Raw genomic sequence first — 17,071 nt, forward strand, 5'->3', positions numbered from 1 at the left:
CCGTCACGGCCAGCCCCGCCCACCCATTCTGTCTTTGCTTCCTGGCTAGGCTACTAGAGGGCGCCAGAGAAAACGCGATTCCAAGTCTGGTGTGTGTCATGCAGTTCTTCAGGACCAAAGGCTTTCCAGGTGCTCTGCAAAGACCTACCTCGGGTTTTTCTAGTACGGTTGATTGATTTCTCTGAGGCATGTATGGCTCTTCATCTGCTAATCCCACCAGACTGATGTGATTCTGTGAATACGAGAGCTGGGAACTAAGGTATGTATGTATGTATATGCGGTCTCAAGTATATACACCAAAAGGAACATCCAAATAATGACTATGCGTGCGCTTCCGCACGTGTGAACGCACTCTTAACTATGCACGAATGTCATATTGAGATCCTGACATATGCAAAAAGGCATACAGTAGATCTACAAGCATTCGATTTACACACTAGCAAAATGCCACCAGGTAGTTTCTATGCAGCCTACAGAGCCTCTTTAAAACCAAGACAGGAAACTTGGAAAGACAAAAGAACTTCCACAACAGTAATAATTCCAGCACTTAGAAGCAGAAATACAAGGGGTTGGGGATTTAGCTCAGTGGTAGAGTGCTTGCCTAGGAAGCGCAAGGCCCTGGGTTCGGTCCCCAGATCCGGGGGGGTGGGGGGGAAGAAGCAGCACAAATACAAGATCTTCTGTGACAAGAGATTTTGTCCAAAGTTAAAGAAAAAGCCAGCAAGATGTCTTAGTGGGTAAAAATGCTTGCAGTGTGAACTTTATGACACCGAGTTCCACTCCCAGGACATTAAAGTAGAAGAAAGCAAATTGATCCATATATACCATAGCAAACCAATCCAACCACACTCTAAACCCTTTAAGCTTATAACCACCCTTCCGTGTAGTAGCCCATATGTTCTTAGCCACATTTGCATGCTATCACCACTGGTTAAGATCTATGTCTAGTAAAACTAAGCAGGGTAAAGGTGTGTGAAAATTATCTGGGTATGTTTTTAAGGGCATACAAGCCCCATTAAATGTCTTTTCTCTGACACAGGAAGTATTAACTTAGAAATGAAACCACATTTGGGGCTGGAGACATCTTTCCATGTGTTAGGATCACTGACTGCTCTTTCAGAGGCCCTGTATTCAATTCTTAGTAGCCACATGGTAGCTTACTGCCATCTGTAATGAAATCTGATCCCTTTTCTGGTGTGTCTGTGTACTCACATAACGTGAAATTTAAAAAAATTTTCAAGAAAAAAAGAAAATCACGTTTGTATTCATTGAAACCAAAAACTTCTGTGGGTTTTGTTTTGTAAACAGTTGCAACCAGCTCCAAGCTTGCAAGGTCTTAGCACCAGAGACATTCTCTTTGCAGTAAGAATGCCCTACGCCCTTTTGTTTTCATTACTTTCTAGATAGCATTTTTATCCTGGGCCAACCTTGGTAACAGGGGTATGTGCATACTAATCTGTTCATCTTTCATCTGTAAAGCAAGTGCACAAAACCACTAAGCTGAAGTCCCACAATTATCGCCAACTGAATGGAAAATTTGACTTTGTTGCGCTGCTGAGCAGGCATATAGTTTTGAGAGGAACACGATTGTTAGGATCATCCAAAGGATGCTGATTCTGTAGAAATGATGTGCAGACTAAAGTAGTGTTCAACTGTAACCTTGGCCCTCAGAAAACAAGCCAGATTGTTGTTGGTTTGAGCCCTAAAACCAGAGTATTGGTGAGGAACCTGGAAAATAAGTCCAAGGTAGAAACAACAGAAACCAAGACAATTTTACATATTGTACAATTGAGCTACTATAAAAATGTGTATAACTATATATTTGCTCCGGGTGGGTACCTGAACATTTGAACTGGATTTAAAAGGTTGTTATAAGCCTCTATGTAGGTCCTAGTCACAACCCTGAGTCATCTCCATAGTCCCAGTTTTTTCTCTGAAAACGTGTCTGGTCTCTTTAGTTTTAAGATTATAGGCTAGAGACACCACACATTTGGCTAACCCCAACACAACTAAAACTTAGAAGTTATCTTTAAAGTGTTTGCTTAGCATGCACTCTTTATTATAGCTCAATGTACCTCAATGATCAGAGGATCATCAGTTACTAATGACTACTTGGCAATTTAGTGAGACCTGTCTCAAAGCAAAAACTAGGGACAGAGGTATACCTTAGTGGTTCAATGTGTGACAATAACATGTAAGGGCCTGGGTTAAAACTCCAATCTCATAAAAGCAGCCAATTTAAGCAGGCGAGTCTAAAAATCCAAGCGCTCAGAGGCAGATATACACCACAGATTTGTTTTAAATTAGCAAAGGGGGGGATGGGTTTAGCTTATTTGATTATCTGTCTACCATATTCTTTTTTTAGAGATTTATTTTTATTTATGAGTACACTGCAGCTGTCTTCAGACACACCAGAAGAGGGCATCGGATCCCATTACAGATGGTTGTGAGCCACCATGTGGTTGCTGGGAATTAAACTCAGGACCTCTGGAAGAGCAGTCACAGTGCTCTTAACCCCTGAGCTATCTCTCTCCAGCCCTGTCTACCATATTCTAAACCCTGAGTTTGAATCTCAAGCACTAAATAAAACTGGGCATAGTGGCACACACCAACGCTTGGGAGGGTAGAAGTAGAAGGATCAGTTTAGATCAGTTTTAACATCCTCAGCTACATATGAATGGCCTGAGCCACACAATCCCTCCCCCCCCCAACTCCTGGCTAGCAATTGTCAACATACCTTTAAACTCAGTACTCAGGAGAAACAGGAAGGTTCTGAGAGCTGAAGCTAGACTAGCTCACATAGTGAGCTCCAGACCAGCCAAGGACTCTGTCTCAAAATAAAATACCCCAAAAACCATGTTTCAAAAAGAACAAAGTGTTAAGTGTTCTTATTTTTATCCTCTGCAAGTTGTGCCATACATCCTTGAACCCACCACTGAAGTCAGTAAGCATCTCTGAATAACTTGAGGATTACATTATTCAGCACATCTTTTGGAAACAAGGTCTTGGTAGGTAGGTGGCTTACTAAATTTCAAGTAATGGTCCCCATATGTCAGCCTTCCAAGCGACCCATATCCAGTTAGTTGATATTTTTTTGAATGTATGCATGTGTGTCAGCATTGAGTCACTGAAGTGGTAACTCTGTAGCATTTTTTTTCTAAGAGTTTTACTTAGGTAATGACCTGAGTACAATATTGTAAAAATGAAAGTTGATTTCTCCAGTTTGGCTTGGTTTTCTACAACTCAGCCGCTGTTGAGTTAAGATGAGTTAAGATACCTATGAACACCAGAAAATTAGGAGTTATGTTTAATCTCATAGGTCATTACATTAATAAGTGTTTGAACTGCAGTCTTTTCCACGGGTTCACATGACATCACAATACAATTTAGGTGGCTTTCAAAGACACGGAACAGATATCCGAGGACTCTTGGAATAGTATTGAGGACTCAACATGCTAGGCAAGAATGTTAAGACAGCTCTATACTTCCAATCTGGGACACACATATAAAATAGGAGGTCAATTCATAACGTAGGTAGCAGCTGGGAACTTGTATTTATAGTCAAATCTAATTTATGGTGCAAAGAGACTCTTCCATTTAAATGTGTGATAGGTGGTGGTATCGCAGGCCTTTAATCCCAGCACTCCAGAAGCTGAGGCAGGTAGTTCGACAGACTTTTCTACGGAGCAAGTTCCAGGACAGCCAGAGCTACACAATGAAAAAAAAAAAAAAAAATCAATAAATAATGTTTTCTCTTTCTCACTATGATGTTGAAATTGCTCTTCTGTGACTTGAGACATTTGAGTAGTTTGGACTACAAAGTGTTATCTCATTTCTGATTTAATCCTGGCAAAGTTGAGCAAACTGGCCTTACTTTTCATAGGCAGTGGCTCTGAAACTCAAAGGAGTAGACTCAACTCCCAACACCACCACAACAAAAAACAACCAAACCCTCCAAACAAAACTGCCTGAAACAAAAACCAACCAACTCACACAGTAGGAATCTCTCTGCTTTGGAAACACCTCAAGTCTAGTCTTATAAAGAATTAGTTAAGTAGCTCAGTGGCATTGTATTTACCTACCCAGAGTGTACAAAAGTCCTGGGTTAGATCTCCCACACTAGTGATTAAACTTAGCTAGACATCTTCAGACAGGTCCATTTAAGATAGATTCTAAATGAAGGACATCATGTTGTTCACCAGCCTAGAACCCCTTATCCTCCTTCAAATGTGTAGTTTCTGTTTACTCTGGCTGTCCTGGGCCTGGCTCTGTATCCAGGCTGGCTTCAAGCTTAAGAATTCCCCTGCCCCTGCCTCCCAGCACTGGATTGAAGGCAGGCAGCACCACATCTATCTTGTCTGCACATTTTTTAACTTCCAAAACTTTACCGTGAAAAATGCTAAACAATTAAGCATATCTCAATTCTCTCACTTACTTGTCACACCATACAAAATAACATTTCAAAGGTTGAGGATATAGCTCAGTGGTTGGGTACTTTTATTTGGTTGAATCCCTAGCACTGCAACCTCAAAACACTCAAGGAAAAATGGGAGGGGAAGTGGAAAGGAATAATGAATAATCTTAACATTTCTTAGAGGAAGCTTGGTATAGTCATGCACGCCTTTAATCCCAGTGCTTGGGAGGCAGACACAGGCCTCTGCATTAGAAGTCAGCCTGTTCTACATAATAAATTCCAGCTACATAGTGAGAACTTGTCTGGAAAAAGTAAGTAAATGGATAAATAAATCTTAAAGAGTTAATACTCGGTGGGTAAACACACTTGCCATATGACAACTTGAACTTGATGTGGGGAACAAACTGGAGCAAACAATCCCAGAAAGTTTACCTCTGATCTCCACAATGTGTCCATATTCTTACACAAGACTAAAAAAAACTGTTGGTGGCATATGCTATAGTTAGAAATTCCTCTTACCCCCTAGACCTTCTACACTGCTTAGGCTGGGTTTAAACTGATGCTTAACTTTGTGCACTTACTTCTAGGATACACAAGAAACGCAAATGTCAAGTGGGGACTAGGAGAACTCATAGCAATGAATAAAAAGGGATTGTAGATTAACTCAGGGCATCTCTTAAACCTTCACTTACATTTATTACAATTTACTTACAATTCTATTATAGGTTTGCCATAAACTAGGTCTGGGGGAAGCAGGTATGTGACCAGGTATATAGAAGTTTGAGTAGGATTCTAAGTTTCAATAAATAGTGCAAAATAGGGCCTGCATTCCAGAAGGAACTCAAACTCTTCCAGTTTCCAGAAGGATGACCTTAACTTCTGATCTGCCTGCACTTTCTGAGTTCTGGGATTAACAGTATCACTTCTGGCTTATGGGCTTAGGAATGCTATAAAATACTTAGCCAATACAAAGTGAGCTGCATTTATAGGCATCTCAAAAGTAAACAACCATTGCCAAGTTGGGTAGTGGTAGACATGCCTATAACCCCAGCACTGGGGTGGGTCTCTTGACTTCCAAGCCAGCCAGTCTAGAGCTAATTCCAGGACAATAAAGGTTATACAAAGAAACCTTGTTTCAAACAATCTAAAAAAATAGTGTTACAGACTACTTATAAACAGCTTATTTACAAAACAAAAAACTAGACACCATCAAAACCACCACCAAAACAAAGTGGACATTGTTTCTTTCTTTTTGGTTGTTTTGGTTTTCCAAGATAGGGTTTCTCTGTGTAAGAGCCCTGGCTGTCCTGGAACTTTGTCACATAGATCCACCCACCCACCTGCCTCTAACTCCCAAGTGATGGGATTAAAGTCCTATACGACCATCACCCCGATAAAATCCAATTTCTTAAAGCCACAAATCAAGCTAACCTGTTCAAAGCATTCCTTAAGTTACTAAATTCATACAATAGGCCACACAACATGAGCCATCTATGTTGAGGGATATCAAGTTTCCATTTGTATAAGAACAACATTTCCTTTTTGCCTGTCTGCTTTTGAGACAAGGTTTTATAATGTAGCTTGAGTGGTCTGGAACTCTATAGAGCACAAGGGTATCCAACTCCAAGGCAAACCTGCCCTTGCCTCACAAGTGCTGGGAATAAAGATAAATGCCCTATCCACAGTTTTATTTTTTTTAGTTGCTGTTAGATTGAGGGGAAAAAAAAAGTAAATAATTAGTAATAGCTATGATTGGCAAGGATTTTTTGTGCATGTTACTAAAATTTTACCCAACAATATACTTGAAATATAATTTTAATACAAGTAGGCTGGAGAGGTCGAAAGACAATTACTTTTTGTCACTGAAACTGTTCTCGGGTCTTCAGATTATTTAACACACCAAAATTTCCTTTCTGATTTTTGAAGCAGTGACAGACTAATTTTTCCAATGCTACTTTCAATTCTATTGTTAAAGGCATGATATCTCTGAATTTGAACTTTTACAGTTTCTTTATCCTCAGTATTTATAACTGTTAGGTTAAAGAAAAAAAATTATCATTTTTAGACATGTAACAAGAACAAGAAATCCATCAGCACTAAACCAAAATCTTTAGTAGTTTTTAGAACAGCAATGTAGAAGACTTAAATAATTTGTTAAAGCATGCATAAAATTTAACAGTGAATAAAAAGTCACAACGGACAAATATTTTGGTTAACATTCCAAACATGTTTAACCAACCAATCAACATGGCCTAGGTTTTTTTTTTTTATTGGTATTCACTTCAGTAACTTGAATCCACAGATATAAGCAGTATATAACCAGAGAGTTACAAGTAAACACAGATTATACATGCAAATTTCTGCTCACAAAGGTCACATGTGCAGGTACATGAATTAGAAGCGTGCTTCTAGAATTATGGCCAAACTTTTAAAATGCAGAAATGTAAAATTACATCTTGAAAATATAGATGGTTTACACACTTCAAAAATCAAATGTTGCTTATACCAGAGATGTTTGACAGCTACAGGATTCAAGTGACAAGCAATAGGTTCTCAAGAAATTAATACTGGTCAAAGAGAACGGTAATATTTTTACATTTCACTGAAATAACATTGACTACTAGAATACAAAACCTAGCAGGAACTCAGAGGAAAAAAATTACAAATCTAAAGCCAATTACTTAATATATCTTATCATCTAAACAGCATGACATTAAAAGAAAACTGCACCTGCATTTGAATTCCAATCTCACATGAATGAAGTTCTCTAAAAATGCAATGCAACCGAAACAGCTTCCAAAGTCAAATGAAAAGTCTGCAAGGCTCAGATTAAAATGTGGAATGTTTCAGATGAAAAGTAATAAAAAATACAATTGGTTTTGTACTTTATTGAATGGAATCAAAAGTTGACATTTCTTTGAAGCCTTAAACTACTAAATTTCAGTTTTCTGAATGGTTCTATGTTATCTTTCTCTTAGTGGTGCAAGTTGTTTTCCATAGCTTACTTACAACAGTCAAATCTCTAGGAAGTACTTTTGTCTGTTGTCACTGATGAAACAAAAACTTTTTCATTAACTTAACCGTATGTGTACTTTTTGCTATAACACTTAAACACATGAACAGACATCTATTATTTTCCACTAAAACAAAAGAGTACAGTAGTTTTCTAACTATCAGTATTGTATTTAAAAAAGGTTAACATTAAAATCAAAGAACCATTGTTTTCTTTGAAATAATTAAGCTTCTTGTACATCTTAAGTTTCCTTCTTCTGCCTCCGTTCTTCTGCCAATTTATTCAGAAATTTCTGAGGGGGAAAAAAGAATTACAGGGACTAAGTAATTTAAGAAACACCTAGTATATGTGTTAATTATAAAATAAAATATTCAGTCCAAGTTTAGGGACTTAACACTAACGCTTTAACATTTTATGAATGGGTTAATCTTAACATACAGAACTAAACTGGCTAGGACACAATAATTATGAAAAAAATGGGCAAATGTGGAAAATGGATATTTCAATGTGCAATTAACCCTAACTTTTACAATTGAGAATTCATATACGGAATAGCTAGATTAGATCTTTGCTGTAACAATTTCACTGACCTAAAAGAGCCATAGACAGTACTTGAAAGACTATGGCTATGATTGGCTGTGCTCTAAGAAGACTGTATTTACAACAGAGGTAGCTGACCATCTATAATCTCCAATGTATAATTTCTAGACACCAATCTATTAAGACTCTTAGGGAACATGAAGGATATTTTAAAAGAATTTGTTTCTTTATTTATGGTTAAAATATAGCAATATTTGTTATTGCAGATTGAGAGGGTTAAAAGCCATTATATCCTTAAAAAGAAAAAAAATGAAAACAAACAAGCAAACAAACAAAAAAAAAACAGAAGGAAAAAACCCCACAAAACATCTATTTAGTTAAGTGTCAAAACAGTTGTCAATTTGAGCAACATAAACTGTCTAGTGACTTTTTAATGCAGCTGATTCATCATTTTCTTTAATGCAGAAGGAAAAAGGAAATATTTAAGTCATAAAGCATAACCTTCTAGGTAACAACACTGGTATTAACCCCATATAGCCTAAAGTTCAATGTATTTCCAATATGAATGAAGCCATATCCATCCCAAAGTAAATGGTTCTTAGCACTTTAATGGCAGGAAACATATAGATTACAAAAAGATACATTTGAAAACAACAAAAAATGATATAACAAAGGACAAATTATTCATTAAGATACAAGACTACTATTATCCACCAGTTGTCATAGATAATAGAATTTCTCGTTTGAAACACTTCGGACCAGAAGTGTTAGGGAGTTCAGATTTGGATGAGGCCCCATGAAAACTAGTCCAAAGGTAATAATTACACCTTTTTCTATTTTTCATTTTTGTGCTTCAAAGCCCGGACCTTACACATGCTACCAAGAACTCTGCCACTGAGCTGCTTCTCTATCCCCTATAGGTAATTTTATTTTTAAGCACACGACTGATTATCAGTAATCTTCCTTGATTGCCTGCAACCTCATTTGCTAATTAAGGGTCCCTCAATGGAACCAAAAACTTGCTGAGAAAGCTGGTTTCACTAGCCAGCCTCCTCCACGTCCACCTTTGACAGCTAGAATTAATCTAGCCACCACCCCACCATGTATTTACTTGAGTTCTAGGGAGCAGTCTTCTTGCTTTTCATAGCAAGCGGTTAACAACTAAGCCATCTCCCTAGCCCTCGAAATATAACTTCACACAATATTTTTAAATGTATCAACATTCTGATGATAATTTATTTCTGCTACTAAGCATTCTGCTACAGTATTATGGAGTATTTTTTTTAATTTATAAAAAAATTTTATGTGAGCACACTGTCGCTCTCTTTAGACACACCAGAAGAGGATACTGGATCTCACTACAAATGGTTGTGAGCCACCATGTGGTTGCTGGGAATTAAACTCAATCTCAGGACCTCTGGAAGAATAGTCAGTGCTCTTAACCACTGAGCCATCTCCCCAGTCTCATGTTGGAATATTTTTGACTGGCAGATTAGGTATATTCAACAGGTGGCAATTGTAACATTATAAATGACAAAGTATAAAAAACCAAATTATCTACGATTGAGTTCAGTACTACTTTTAAGTTTGCTTGTATTTCCTAATATTCAGGCAGGCCTTATAGAGGCTCCTAACTAAAAAACACAGTAGGACTTTTTCTTGTTTTCTGATGGGTTTTACTCATTTATAGTGTGATGCAGAGATAATGTGCTGGGTATAAGTAAGAACATCATTAGTGAGTAACATTGGAATAATAGTCTTTAAATGGTAACTCATATTTATAATCCCAGTACTTTGGGAGGCTGAGACAGAAGAATCTCAAAGCCCATATGACCTAGAAAGGGAGATACAGTCTCTAAAATGAATAAATAGAACAGAACTCTGCACCACAGAAACTCAAAATTTTTTAATTGCTCTATTTCTTTATTTCTTTTGTTGAGCCAAGGTTTCTCTGTGTAATCCTGGCTGTCTTGAAATTCAATCTATAGACCTGGCAGGCTTCAAACTCAAAAGATTGGGCTGCCTCTGCCTCCAGAGTGATGGAATTAAGGGCATGCATCACCATCGCCAGGCCTAAGTGTTCTAATGTAACCCCTAGCATCTTTGAAATTTGAACAGTTTGAGAAAACATGGATAAACTATACTGCATAAAATGTAGTTAATTTGCCACATAGCTTAAAGAAGGATATGGTCTCCTCAATCTCATCTCCCAAGTCTAAGAATTATGGGTGTACTAAATAAATTTTGTTTAACCATTTGAGTAAAAAGAGACTCAAATTTGTAGACCCCGTTAAACTCCTTAAAGCCCAGGCAATTATGGAAAAATGACTCAGAATTATGCTGGGTCCAGAGACATACACACATTGTATCTCACTTATTTCTATAACGTATTATCATTTGTTAGTTTTCACAAGTCTCCTCTTCAGCCTTACCTTTAATTTCTGATAATGAGGAAGGCTGCTGCAATGAGTATTCTTTGCAACTTCTTCATTTGTATAAAAGAGTGAACACAGCTTACAGTAAAACCCTGTTTTAGGTATCACATAGTCTATACCTAGAAACACAAACATACATTCTTACAAATTAAGTAAACTTAAATTTTACTTAGTCTCAAATCTTTTTTTTTTTTCCTGTCAATATAATTTGAATCAGAAAACATGTGTGAGAAGTCCAGTATGGCCTAAGCTAAAAAACACCAACAATATCACATTACCCTTTCTTTTTACTTAACTAATATTCAAGATGCCACCTAATTGTAGTCTTAAAATGAAAGACAAGAATATATAACAAACACAAAACAAAAAGCAATGTGTAATTTTAGAAATCATTATGAGGAGAAAACACAGTGGTAATGGTAACGTAATACAAAATTAGGAGACACAAGAAAGAGAAATATAGAGCAGTGTTAAGAGTAAATTTACAAATTATTTAATTTACCAGGGGCATAACTTTATACACTATCAGAGCTTATATACGATCAATTTTTAAGTCTTATTTTAATAAATTTGTTTGGAGAAATAGAAAAGGGGAAGAAGAAAAAAATCTTTAAAGCTCACCAACAGGAACATTAGGCTGATATGGTCCAATTCTATACTCATCTGGAATTGTATAGTCCTCCTTGTTCTCATCATTTTGGCCATCTGAATTATCACTTGCGTCTTTGTTTGGATCATCAGCATTCTCAGCAGATTCAGCACCTGGTTCTGTATTTTCCTCATTTTTAATCCCATTTTCCAATGCAGCTTCATTTTCTTGATCAAGTTCCTCAATCTTGTCCACCTTAATTTTAACCAAACCATCATCATTTTTGATTTAACTGTCATGCCTGCATATGAAATTTCATCTTCCTCATCACCAACCTCACCCATAGTGACAAAAACTTCCATGCTCCCTGGGAAATGCTTTTAACATAAATTTACTCTGCAACAATTATCTTGCAGCATCCCTTCAATTTGTCTTACTTGAAGGGTAAAAGATAGTGTCTTTCTTCCTTGAGACAAGTCTCAAACTGGAGATGATAATCCCTCAGATTCCCTTTGCTCTCATACAAGGCTTGATTTTCAATTTATTATCTCAAAACACCACTTTCTTAGGTAAGAATGCAGTTCACAGATGCTGCATTTTCCTAGCATGTATAAAAATCTCAGCACCAGAAATTTTTAAGAATTATTTAAGCAAGGAGACAATTTTTCTGCTAGACTTAGTAAAGTCTTCAAAAAGAAAGAAAAAAACAAAACAAACAAACAAAAAAAACCCTCAGTTTTTATTCTTTAAGGAAAAAAAAAAGAATAAAATAGGTTTACTGAGCATAGTGTAAGGAACTGTAGGAGGGTCAGTTATACGAGTACCAATTATGGCCAATTTAGCTTGTTATAATAAAATTAAAGTAAAAGGTTTACAGTTGTTGCTCAGTGATAAAGTGTTTTCTTTCAATGTACTACCTTTAGAGAACCCTGTAGAAAAACAAATCCACCAAGTGTCAACAACACTCATACTTCACCAAATGAAAGCCTCACTCATCTAAGAAACAAACACATGGGAGAATATTTATATCTGGGTTGGAGATGGCTCAGTGGTTGAATGGTGACTGCTCTTCCAGAGGACCTAGATTAAATTCCCATTACCCACATGACAGATCAAAACTGTAACTCTAGTTTCCAGGGTAGTTGACACACTCTCACAGACTTACATGCAATCAAAACATAAACGCACAAAATTAAAAAATACATCATTTAAAAAATTTCACAAAAAATGTTAAAAAGAATATTTACATTCCACTGAGGGTACAACTCAGTGGTAAAGCCTGCTTAAGACTTGTGCCCAAGGTTCTATATACTGAGCACCATCAAACAAACAGATACTCATTTAAAAAAAGGAAAGAAAAAGAAACTTCATTCTTTGTTTCCAAACAGGGTTTCTCTGTGAAACTGAGACCTGGCTCTCTCATTGAACTCACAGAGATCTGCCTGCCTCCTTCTCCCATGTACTGTGATTAAAGGCTACATTTTAATATCTGGATGTGCTCAATAATATGAAGGCTAGACAACAATCTTGGCTGACATTCATTAGGTACCAGCTACCTTTTATTTTTGGGAGACAAGGTTTCATGTACCCTGTGGTGACCTCAAGTTCCCAAAATAATTTAGGATGACCTTCAATTTCTCATTCTGCTTCTTTGTCCCTGAGTGGTAAGACTTACGGGTGTGAGTCACTATGTACAGTTTTTATGTGAATACTAAGTAAACACTCTGCCGCTAAACAATATCCCTAGCCTTCATTTTCTAATGTATTTCCCTTATAAGTCATTAAAATATCTAACCTTGCTAGGTAAGTGGTGGTGCATGCCTTTAATTCCAGAGCTCAAGAGGCAAAAGCAGGCAATCTGAGTTCAAGGTCAGCCTGGTCCTCACAGCAAGTTCCAGGTCAGCAGGGCTACACAGAGAAACCCCATCTCAATAGAACGAAAAAGCAGAATATGAGAAACTTTGTGGGGGAAAAAAAAAATCTTCAAAAAAGCCTTATGTTGTTTTTTAGTGTTTCCCACCACTACCATCTGGCTATACTGCTGAGTCATCTCTCCAGACCCTCCAAAAAAAGTTACTTTTCTTATAAAAAAATTATTCATTTATTTACTTATTTTTGAGGAAGTATCTCTGTTTTCCTGGCTCTCTTGGATTGAGAAATCTGGTTGCTTCTGTCTCACTCCTGGAATGTATCACCATATCTGGTACTCAAAAAGTTACTGAACTTCAAACTCATACCCATCTTTGTAGTTGTCTGGGTCTCTCTACATTGAACCTCACATTTCTGAGCTTATACTACATATTAAGTGCTAAGGTCACACAGCCATGCCAGTATGGCTGATTGTCTCAAAAACCAACATCAGAATTTAATACATATACTGCAATACAAAAGCCTATATACATCTTTCTTGTACTCTTATTCCACAATTTCTTAAAAGTTGACTATTTTTTTGCAGCTATAATGCAGTGTCCTCTTTAAATGCTTTTATCTTGAACTGTACCTGATATATCTAACCCTGTTTGGACAAAAAGAAAAAACTTACATGAAAAATTGATCTTAGTATTCTAATTAAAACATCAATATAAAACTACCTTTTTAAGTTTTTTCTTGGATGTTGCACTTGCATCTTTTTTCACAGCTTTATCTGAAGGCTCCTTTTTCCCATCAGAAGATACATCCCCTAAATTAGCAAGATCAGTCTCATCACCCACTGAGCTTCCACTTTCTAGTAGTGCTGCAGCTTCTTCCTCATCGACAAGCAATTCATCTTCAGATTCAAGAAGCATACTGGGCTCCTGTTCTGTCTGGTCATCCTTGGTGTCTTTCTCACCATCCTCACCCGACTTCTCTTCTTGTTCTTTACCCTCAGCTGGATTCTCAGTCTTCTGAGCACCATCAGTTTTGGACTTCTTATCACTTGGAGATTCTTTCCCATCTGGAGAATAGGATCTTTTCCTGCAAAAAGACATTTTATTTGCAGAGTTGAAAAGTTAAAGCCCAATATACCAATATGCATGATTAATATTGAATCCAACTTGGTAATATCCATCTAGCTAAGGCTGGGTCAACTGAGGTGGGAACTGACTGAAAAGAGAGCAAAGTAAGCCAAATAGAAGCATGCACCTCACTCACTTCCTGACTACAGATGTAACATGACCACTTTTCTCAAGTTCTCACGACAGTTCTTACTTCCTATCTATGTCAGACCACCAATCTTTGAACTTTGAACAAAAATATTCTTTCCTGAAGTTGCTTTGGTCAGATAGTTTCTCACAGCAAAAGACTAGCAATTACTACATAATATACAGACAGACACAAGCAAAATCAAATTACCGAGATTTATCTTTTTTCAGTAAGTCAATGCCTCTGTTAGGAATCTAAAAGATAAAAATTTTGTACAAGTTAAATACATTAAAACTTACTCATTTCTAGAACATACATATCAATCAAGTAACAATCTGTAACTCTCCTTTACATAATCAATCTGTACAACCATACCCAACAAAATCTGCCTGGATTTAAAAGTTTCATCTCACCGCTGAATCAATATAGAAGCAAGCAATGTAACATTTTGGTAATATAATTAAACAGGTTGAGATGGAAGATCTTTCATGAAACAAAATATACTGGGAAAAAAAAATACCTTTTCTTTTCTTTTCTGAGGCACTGTCTCACTCTGTGTAACTCAAGGGAGCTACCTCTACTTGCTTCTGCTATTCAAGTGCTGGGATTAATGGTGTGTACCACTGTGCCCAGCCCAGAGTTCTCATCTTTATATGGGCTTTTTTGGGCTTATTTTATAAGGGTTTTGTCTGAATGTTTTTAATATACCACATACATGTCTGATATACACAGAGATTAGAAGAGAGTAGCAAGTGTTGAGTTTTGGTCTATGTATTTATAAGGCTAAATTCTGTATCCCAAGGTCTAGTTGCTCCAAGAAGAGTGAATTCTCACGTATAGCACCTTTTGTTGTGCAAACCTTGCTCCTTAATTTAAAACCATTGGTTGCATAAAAATGTCCACACCCAATTACTGGTGGAAATAAATATAGGCAATTTTTCAGTTTTAAATTGGTTCTACTACAGGTCAGATCTCGAAACAGGAGCCACAGGTTGAGTCATATGGGTGATGGGAACTGAGCCCATGTTCTTGGCAAGAATATCAATGGCTCTTCTTCCCCAATAAGTCATTAAGGCTTTAAGATTAAGCCTGTCTATCTGGCTGTGTAGTAGAGTGTACAATAAATAAAGTCCAGAGACCCTCAGAGGCCAGGAAAAGGTGAATTCAGCAGCCTGGAGCAGACTGGGTTACATAGTTAGACCTTGTCACCTAAAATATTAAGAGTATTAAGCAATACATACCCTCAGCACCAGTTTTTTATATTTCTCAGACAAGTCAACTTTAACACATCTTCCCTGAAACCAAAGTGCCTTCTTTAGACAGTGGTCAACCATTGCCATTGCATCTTCTCTGGTTTCCATCTCAATAAAAGCCTGGAAGGAGGAAGGGAAGGAAGGAGAGAAACCAATAATGGTTTACTTTTACTGGAACTGCATTAAAATTATTTTATTCTATTTCCCACTTTGTACTTTTTTTTTTAAATTTTTCTTTTTTCAGAGCTGGGGACCAAACCCAGGGCCTTGCAAAGCGCTCTACCACTGAGCTAAATCCCCAACCCCTCACTTTGTACTTTTTAAAACTTTAATGCTTTATCATGGGCATCTAACTAAAATGTATGCATTTCTACTATTGACATCTTCTCCCAGCAAACCACATTAAGAACTATTAGAAAAACCTGGCCATGTGCATTACCTGACTTTTCATCCTCATCAATATATAATTTTTTATTTTCCCATAAGGCTCTGCAAGCTTGAGGACAGCACTGTCAGAATAGCCAGAATGAGGTAAATTGCTGAGATGTATCACACGTCCAAGTTCTTGCTTTTGATCAAACTTCTGATCTGGTTTTCCTTCAGGTTTCTTTAAAAATACAAAAACAAGACCAAGGAGGAAATTAAAAAAAAAAAAAAAAAATCAAAAGGCAAGTTAAAGGTTGATAGTTATGCTATAATTATTAACAGGTTAGGGTTAGGGTTTAATCAAGCTAACAAATGCAGAAATGGTATATTAAGCTGACTATATATATAAAACCTAGAGGTAAGGACAAATGAAAGGCTACTACCTTTATTCTCTTATACTTCTGGGATAAATGAACTCTCACTGGCTTGCCAAACACTAATGCTGGTGTAGTTGTATAATAATCCACAGCAGCCTGAGCATCTTCTGTGGTCGCCATTTCAATAAATGCCTAAAATTACACAAAAAGAAATTTCTAAAAATGTTGTCCCCAATATTTACAGATTTCACATTATTGTATTTAATCATTTAATAGAGCATCTTCAATAACCAAAATACAGAAGACCATTGTTGTCAAGCTGATATTTTACTTAGGAATCAAACATTTCATTTACTAATAATCTATTTAGCTTTTGGATCTTACCTTTTCCTGATATTTAAAATTGACAATTAAAAATGACACCAAAACTATTAAATTTCATTAATATATGAATGCTATGAATAACTGATGTCTAACTCATACCTCATTAATTTTATTTAGAATCAGATGATTTGAAATGACTCCAAATGGTTCTACCAGTTGTAATAGCTGGTATCTCAAGTTTTTTCCTCGCTGAAAATCCATAATGTGAACAACTCGGCTGGTTTCCTACACATTAGAGGGGAACACAGACAGACATACACACACACACCCCAAAAAAATCATTAAGAGTTCTTTAAAAAGCATTTGAGATACATAAGTATGTATTTCCCAGACAATAGTATATTACTATTAGGATGTAGTAACTATAAAGCCCCAGGTTAAATACCTATCACTAATTTAAACATATACAACTTTCATGTATTTTTTTTTTTTTATGTGTGTGGGTATTCCCACTAGTGCCTGTAGAGGCCAGAAGAGGGTTAGATTCCCTGGAGTTGGAATCATAAACCATTGTGAGCAACTCAAGAGTTGGCACCAAATTCCAACAGTCATATATGTAACTACTAACTGCTCAGCC

At 36.7% G+C, this 17,071-nt stretch overlaps 1 protein-coding gene across 4 annotated transcripts in view; it reads right to left on the reverse strand.

The window, feature by feature from the left end:
• Positions 1 to 6,504: 6,504 nt before the first annotated feature.
• Matr3 (matrin 3) overlaps positions 6,505 to 17,071 on the reverse strand; it is a 28,150-nt gene continuing 17,583 nt past the window's right edge. For 3 of the 4 annotated variants that reach the window (XM_032886170.1, XM_032886171.1, XM_032886172.1), the window contains exons 7-15: positions 16,594 to 16,719; positions 16,177 to 16,302; positions 15,807 to 15,974; positions 15,356 to 15,487; positions 14,325 to 14,368; positions 13,583 to 13,946; positions 11,024 to 11,246; positions 10,400 to 10,521; positions 6,505 to 7,719 (exon numbers count right to left, since the gene is read on the reverse strand). In XM_032886170.1, coding sequence (XP_032742061.1) covers positions 7,669 to 7,719; positions 10,400 to 10,521; positions 11,024 to 11,246; positions 13,583 to 13,946; positions 14,325 to 14,368; positions 15,356 to 15,487; positions 15,807 to 15,974; positions 16,177 to 16,302; positions 16,594 to 16,719 — 1,356 coding nt within the window. In that variant the 3' untranslated portion in view covers positions 6,505 to 7,668. The remainder of the gene's footprint in view (positions 7,720 to 10,399; positions 10,522 to 11,023; positions 11,247 to 13,582; positions 13,947 to 14,324; positions 14,369 to 15,355; positions 15,488 to 15,806; positions 15,975 to 16,176; positions 16,303 to 16,593; positions 16,720 to 17,071) is intronic. The other variant, XM_032886173.1, reaches the window with a different exon arrangement.

This window comes from Rattus rattus, chromosome 15, assembly GCF_011064425.1.
Source record: "Rattus rattus isolate New Zealand chromosome 15, Rrattus_CSIRO_v1, whole genome shotgun sequence".
Classification (NCBI taxonomy): domain Eukaryota; kingdom Metazoa; phylum Chordata; class Mammalia; order Rodentia; family Muridae; genus Rattus; species Rattus rattus.